At 33.6% G+C, this 7870-nt stretch overlaps 1 protein-coding gene across 1 annotated transcript; it reads left to right on the top strand.

Moving 5' to 3' along the window:
- The first annotated feature begins 285 nt into the window (after positions 1 to 285).
- On the top strand, positions 286 to 5951 carry LOC134709507 (uncharacterized). The gene is made up of 3 exons (XM_063569669.1): positions 286 to 879; positions 2260 to 2406; positions 5469 to 5951. The coding sequence occupies exons 1-3, from the start codon at positions 672 to 674 to the stop codon at positions 5855 to 5857; spliced, it is 744 nt and encodes a 247-aa protein (XP_063425739.1). The 5' UTR covers positions 286 to 671; the 3' UTR covers positions 5858 to 5951.
- Positions 5952 to 7870: the final 1919 nt, after the last annotated feature.

Here is a 7870-nt window from a genome sequence, read left to right as displayed (position 1 = left end):
GAATGTTGATTTGTGTATATTTAAGTACATACTTCGTTGCATTAGATACAAATTGTATAACGTTATTGAAGTAAATCTATCAGTGTAGTAATGGTCTAAATGAATTAAACAGACTAAGAACCAATTTATCACCGTATCATTCAATATAACCAGATAACACCATAGTTAACATTGATAACTGGTAAATTGAAATTCGAATTTATTTATTCAAATTATATGCAAACACCAGACATTACATTTTAAACCTAAACTGTAGGTTTTAATAGTACTTGAAAGGGTAATTTATCAGTCCAAAAGTGGACTAAAAGTTACTTTGAATGTTTAATCTCCTATGCTATTTGAAATTTTCTTCTACCATAACAAGTTCACTTGTATAATGTAAATTAATTTTTGCACATGTAATTTGCTAAAACAAAAATAATGTGAAAAGCGTCAGCTGGAAGAAAAGAATCAATTGTAAAAAAATTATTTTTGTTACTGTATCAACTCAATATAGCATATGGATATGAGGTTCTATAATAAAAGTGAGAGTCCGGTTCTACCTACAGATTAAGGCTAGTCATTATTCATTAATTTTACTGATTGCAAAAGTAAGCGTTGTTTTAGAGAATGGAACCTTTTCTGTAATTATCATAACTCATGAAAAAATAAAGATTCATGTTTTGTGGTTAATGGAAAATAAGGAACAGTTCGTAAATCTCCTACCAGGACCGTTAATATTATGTGTCGGATTTATAATACAAATTGTTGGTTTTTCAACGACTCATTGGTCAGAGAGAACTAGCACCGGTGCCACCTGTGGATTATGGAAAGTTTGTACACGTGACGATGATAACTTAAAATCATGCTTCACAATAACTCAGAGAGGAAGTGTGCCAAGTAAGTACTTCCGGGTAAATTATGAAATTATGGTAAAGCAAAGAATTTAATTTAGAAGTTTTAAAGCAGTTTTGTTTCTATTGCTTTTTTGATACAAATAGATATAGGAAGATGTGGCGTGAGTGCCAATGATACAACTCTCCATCCAAATAACAATTTATAAAAGTAAACCATTATACTATTAGGTCAATGTATGGCCTTCAACACGGAGCCTTGGCTCACACAGAACAACAAGCTATAATTGGCATAAAAATTACTAGTGTAAAACCATTCAAAATGTATTTTACAGAAGATAATAGAAACATTTTTGTTTTCAATAAAAAGAAAATAGGTGGAGTGGGAATGTTTTCCTCGCAAATTTGTGCTGTACAACAGTTAAAGTCCATGATTAACATAATAGTGTAATTATTACACAAACGATGGCCTATATGCAAATAGACTTTTGATAGAATAACTTGCATAATGCCAAAATGCAGGGATATATTAAATTTTGTTCTTTTGATTCATTCTTTTAATGCAACGACATGATGCTGTGGCATTCTGTATCAACCTGTAAATATAAACTTTGGAGAAAATTAGAATACTTTAGTTGAAAGGGAAATTTCTTTCACAATTAAGTTTAGCGGATATTGAAATAATTCAAAATTAATTTCGTCGAGTTGATATCGCATTACAGACATACAAGATTTTCTGAAGAGTTGATCACAAGCATAGAATGAAATTCAAAATAGTGTGGTTGACTAAGACAGTTTAGGTGAACGTGTGTATGTAACGACCACTGCTCACTATGCACTTTTAAAAGACTCTTAAACTATGGGGTTACCAAAGGTTCTCAACACCTAAATAAAGTAATTCGAAAAATTAATCAGAAATAACGATGTTTTGATTTATATCAATTATATAAATCAAAACATAAAGATTATTCCTGATTAATTTTTCGAATTATTTTATAATTAAAGGCGTTTAGAGACCTTTGGTGACCCCACAGTTTAAATGTCTATCGTAGGTACGTCGTGAACAGTGGTCGTTAAAGACAAACGTTCACGTAAATTGTCCCAGTCAATGGATGAATTTAATCTGTCAATCAATAGCCACAGCCACACTGTTTTGAATTTCATTCTAAATATATCAGAAAATAAGAAATTTTAGGCAATACAATTTTCAAAAATATTTCTCTTGCAATGTTTACTATAAATCTTCATTATGTCACTAAGACGGTTCCTTAATCAGTGAACATTCATACCATTATACCCATTATACAGACAAATTTATTTTTCTTTGCTTGTGTTGCATATATAACACGTACATACGACACTGCGACATAACCTTCAAATCTTCACTATAAACGGTGTTATTTCTAAACTATTCTACTTTTTTCAGTTATGGTATTCTTGTGTAGTTTCCTGGGTACTGTAAGTACCATTATAACTGGACTATCGTTTATCAGCGCTGTCTTCACAACGTGTCAGAAGAAAAGTACAGCTTTAAGATGGTCTAAAAACACGGCGGCAGCAACTCTTATTGCAGGTATACCATTTAAAGAGACTAAAGTAGGCAAGAAAACACCTTGAAATTTCAGTGCGATTTTACTTTTTTTTGGGGAATAGAATCTGCTAGACTACACAGTCAAATTTCACTAACATCAATTTCAAATGAATTTAAATGTATGCGAATCTCAATTTCACCTCAAAAGAAATCGTCACGACTTGAAACGAGGAACCAGGCCTCTACAATAACTTTTTTTTCAACTTGTCCTGTAGGACAAGTACATTCCAAAATTTACTTGTCCGAATGAAATTGTTACTTGTCCAAAAAAAATTCCATTAAAAATAACCTTTTTACATTTTTAGTTGATTAAAGGAGCAAAACGTATTTAAACAATATAACAGAATTTGAAGTATTTCTTTTGAAATACCTTTCAAAAATATGAGTCAAGTACAACTGCGAAACTAGTCATGTCACAGGAATTAGGTTCTAGTAGTTATCAATGCTAGTCTCATCAGACATGAGGCACCATCTGATAGGCCTGTACACTCATTGGATTTGTATTCTGTTTTGTTTTTTAAGTTGAAAAAAGTTTATTCAAATGCAATCAATAAAAAGAAGAAGATAAGCCATCATAAGGTCTGATTGCTAATAAGACAACTCTCTGCAAGAGACCAAATGACACAGAAATTAACAACTATAGGTCACCATATTGCAAGTATTGTTTTTTTTCTACTTCTGATCAAATATGATTTTGTGAATTTTATGGTAAATCAAAAAAAAATAGGTATGGTATTTATTATAAGGAACAGAATAAGGTAGCAAAATGAGGTACTGATTTGTCTTGGTCCCGAAATGTCTCCTGCCTTGTCAAACTGTCTATCAATCATGTCTACTAAACATGTCTCCTACGGTGCCAAACTGTCTATTAAACTTGGAGCTGAATCTTTCCTGGTGTCGAACTGCAAAGCGCATCATTGATTCGGATCAGTAAGACTGGTTTCCTAGAATAGTATACCTTTTACCTGTTAAAAAGTACCTGACAAAGAACCAGTAAAAAATTATCGATTGCAAGTAAACATGTTGATGGAAAAGGTTTTGCATTTGAAAATACAGAAAACAGAAACATGTCAAATTAATATTTGTTTTCTTGTTTTTTGTTTATAATAAATTACTTTGTTCATCAAAGTTGGATTAAATTTATTTTCTGCAGAATAATTGCACTTGTCCCGACGGACAAGCTTGATACAGCTTTAACTTGTCCGACCTTTTTCCCTCTGGTACCGGACAATCGGACAAGTGTTATTGTCGAGGCCTGGGAACATATATATTGACATACTGTTCCCAGGTGAAACTCACATAAAACCAGTTGATGTGAGTTTCACATGAATCTCATGTCAAACTTATGTGAATTTCACGTGAATTTCACATGTATTTTTTTACGTGAAATTCCCCAAAAATATTAAAAATAAACTTATTTCATGAACATCTAAAATTTCAAATTCAATTAAAATCATGACAAATACAATTAATTTTTTTTGAAAAATTCACGTGAAATTCATGTGAGAAATTTCATTTAAGATTAATGTGAATCTCGATTTTCATTAAATTTAGTATACATGAAAATTTCACGTTAGTTTCATGTACATGTATATATATGCTTGAATTTTTTCACATGAACTACATGTGAGATTCGTGTGAAATTCACGATAGCAAATTTTGCCTGTGTAGAGATGGCAGATAATTTACAAGTTTGTCGATAAAATTTGAACGAAAACGTAAGCATATTTACAATACTTCTATTGTGTTATAAAAGGATTTTATGGGCGTATTGCATTTCCGCTAATTTTTCAAAGTCCCAATACCACGTTTCCGCAAATTTAAAGTATACGTTTCCGCAATTTGTATTTATTACTTTTCCGCAAATTTACCTAGTAAAATATATAAGATTTGAATGTACATATACAATGTATGATAAATTATTTCTTTTTACATTTTTAATGAGGAAAATGTTCTGATCTCAGCATAGCTACAATTTACTAGATATAACTAGTTGACTCGGGTAAGCATGAGTTAAACTTAATTGAGAAATCTTTGGTTTGGCTTACTAGAATGCTTTGTTGAAATAATTGCCGATGCTCCATCTGACGTTAAGTGCATGAGGTCTGACGATTATTTATTGGAATTTTATGTAGATGGCAATTGAGATTTCCACCAACCATTTGGGCATAACCTCCTGACCCCGAGGAAAAGAGAACAACGAATGGTGTCGAGTCTTTTCGTGCCTACCTGAACGAGCAGTTTTACGCTAGCCATCCTACCATATTTGTTTTTGTCGATGTGTTATTGAAACTGAAGACAACATCTTACATAAAGATGAGAACTCTAACTGTAAAAGCACCTGTTCGGAAATATGAAAAGGAGAAGATGGACTTCCTTCCTGAATAAAATACAAAACTTGTTAACGGTGAATGTGCAACTTTGGACTTTGTACGACGTGTTGGCTACAAATATTCTGCCAGAACTGATTTATGAACTCATATCAAGATATTTTTGAACATACGTTTTCATACATTTTAATGATGTATTTTACTTACATGTTATGATGACCTTTAGCTTAATACAAATTTATGTTTTGTTATAGCTTTGCTTTTGATCAATAGGTATTCCTTAATTATTTGCGGAAAAGTAATAATTTATTTTTTCCGGAATAGTTACTTTTTTTCCGGAAAAGCAAGATATTTATTTCCGGAAACGTAAACTTTTTTTTCCGGAAACGTCATCTTTTTTTCGCGGAAAAGTAATGCCAATTTGCGGAAACGTAAAACGCCGGATTTTATTTATGCCATACCCATACTTTAGATTTTTAACGAGTTATCTTATGCGATTTTTATTTGAACAGAACGGCTTTTAAAATATTTTATCACAACACGTTTTACATTTCAATGGCCTTATCAGTCAGCGTTGAATGTATATATGTTGTAAATTACTCAAGTATTTTGTTCAATGCCTTTATATTTTATTGGTCTCGTCAATCAGCGTTGAATGTATTAATCATTGGTGTAACTCACTCGAGTTATTAGTTGAATGACTTTATATTTCAGTGACCTTGTCAGTCGGTGTTGAATGTATTTATGGTGCAACTTACTCCAGTATTACGTACGACAATATCCCTAACCTCAGCAAGAAATCGACGACAACTGAACTGTCATGGTCGTTCTTTTTATACTGCTCATCATCAGTAATTCTTTTGATTGGAGGTTTATACTTGATAATCGTACCGTCTAACATTCTGTCAACTAATAAAGTGTCTTCAAACATGCCACAGATACCGGTATTACAGATACATCCACCACCAAGTGACCGAGCGCCGACGCCATTATACCTGATGTCTCAACGTTCATCATCTCCTTTACCGTCTCCCTTTTCATCAAAATCTCATACTCAGCATACCCAGAGTTTACCGCCTGTCTTTACACAGATGCAGAGATAAGTGTATATTTGACATATTTGCGTTGATGCATATAGTTGTATAATTAAATTTTATATTATGTAACCCTGACGGAGATCGGGTGACATATAGTTATTGTACTATTCTTTTTATACTTTTATTCCACAATCACATGGCAATATCTAATAACAAAACAAATAAAAAACGAAGGGACAAGAACTGTCGTATTCCTGACTTGGTACAGGTATTTTTAAATGTAGAAAATTTAGAGAACTATACAATAATGTTTATGACCATGAGCAGAAGTGCAGTTGTGTGTTGGCATTTCCAAGATGGCTGCTTTTGTCATGGAAACAGAAACAATGTGAAAAATCGGAAAGTTCTCAAAAATGACTTAAACTTTGAGGAAATGTTTTTTGGCATGCAAGGATTTGCAATTCTTCTTTGAAATTTTCAAAATGGCCGCTGTTCCCATGGAAACAGTACAAATATGAAATTGTTCAAAATGCTTTAAACTTTCTAAAAATAAGCAGATTGGTGTATTGTGAAGTATGTATGTTAATCATCAATGTTATTAAATTTATAGTGGCTACCACCTAGTGGCAATTGGCGGGCCACGGTGACATCCGCTATTGCAAAGGTCAAGGTGGTTAATGGACTAAAAAATTTCAGCAGAAACCCTTATGAAGACAGTCACTCTAGAATTAAGATCTCTCAATGAATGTCAACCGAACGTATAATACAAAGAATGTCTAATTCTTCAAGAATCTCTTTTATCTTTTGTCAGTTCCGCGCAATATCGGTAGCAGCTAGGGGAGTATATAATTTCGGGGATTGCAACGACATGGTAAGTGGTTGGGTATCAGCCCATCATAATAGAGAAAAAGCTCATCTTAATACATAAAAAGCTCATCATAATACAGAAAAAGCTCATCATGATAGAAAAAAGCTCATCATAATAAGAAAAAGCTCATTATAAAAAAGAAAAAGCTCATCATAATACAGAAAAAGCTCATTATAATAAGAAAAAGCTCATCATAATAAAGAAAAAGCTGATCATCAAAGAGAAAAAGCTCATCATAATAAAAAAAACTAATCATAATAAAGAACGAAGTACCACAAGGCAGATATGGCGTTCCATAAAGATGTATATTTAACATATTTGTGTTTATCAATGTTCACGGTTTATTGTACATGGTGAAACAATTGTGTTCATTAAATTTCTGTTTTATATACTCCGATCAATACCGCAGTCCCACTATGCCACAATCGCACTACATTGAAAAAAATAAAATTTGATGATCGTACTTAAGTAACTTCAAATTCATGAAAGTTCAGGCAATTGCCCGGCTCAACTTGTCCCACCATTTTTGTTTTCATTGTTACGGTTGGCTGATACATGTCACGTGACATATACATTTGTTATATAAGGAGCGCCGCTTTCATGACATACCGACCGTGCACGGGCTGTATAGCCAGTCAAGGCCGTTAAAAACTTCCATTTGTTGAATTCCGACCGTCATCATGGAATCAGTCACGTCTCAGTCATTACAGCTGAACGGACGTGCTGGGTCAGCTCTACTTTACCCGCTATCTTCGATGAGGGTTTATTGTTAGATGGTCAACGACTTACTACTAAGGTGACAGAAACCAATCCATGCCGTACAGATAGACGTTGTACTGGCATACCCGCGTTAACATGCACTCCAAAACCATCGTATTATGGGGAGTGTTATGCCGATTAACGCCTGAGGGCTGTATCCTAGGCGTTGGGTGATACGACCTTCATTTCACTGCCTCACGGCTTTGGTCCTGATAACGCTTCCTGTCATCTTTAGAACTACGTCCACGATTCATCTACCAGTACTCCATCTTTGAGGTTAGCGGGCTGCCAAGCTGACCAAACTGGCCCTGAAAGCAGCCGTTGTTAAGAATAAAGACCAAAATAGTAAACGAACCAAAATCTACTCCCCAAAACCAAGATGGCGGCCTCCATATTGCGACCTCCACTACTTGTTCCTGACCCACGGCATCAAAATATTCAAACATACCAAT

The sequence above is a fragment of the Mytilus trossulus genome, chromosome 3, assembly GCF_036588685.1.
Source record: "Mytilus trossulus isolate FHL-02 chromosome 3, PNRI_Mtr1.1.1.hap1, whole genome shotgun sequence".
NCBI lineage: Eukaryota > Metazoa > Mollusca > Bivalvia > Mytilida > Mytilidae > Mytilus > Mytilus trossulus.
Note: the sequence above shows the minus strand (reverse complement) of the source record. Positions and strands in the feature narration are given on the sequence as shown.

What these genes read in the sequence shown, in the direction of transcription:
- LOC134709507 (XM_063569669.1), top strand. Translation starts at nt 672, where the DNA reads ATGGAAAATAAGGAACAGTTCGTAAATCTCCTACCAGGACCGTTAATA. An exon ending in TCAGAGAGGAAGTGTGCCAA is followed by an intron (nt 880 to 2,259) that starts GTAAGTACTTCC and finishes TACTTTTTTCAG; the next exon opens with TTATGGTATTCTTGTGTAGT. An exon ending in GGCAGCAACTCTTATTGCAG is followed by an intron (nt 2,407 to 5,468) that starts GTATACCATTTA and finishes TTTATATTTCAG; the next exon opens with TGACCTTGTCAGTCGGTGTT.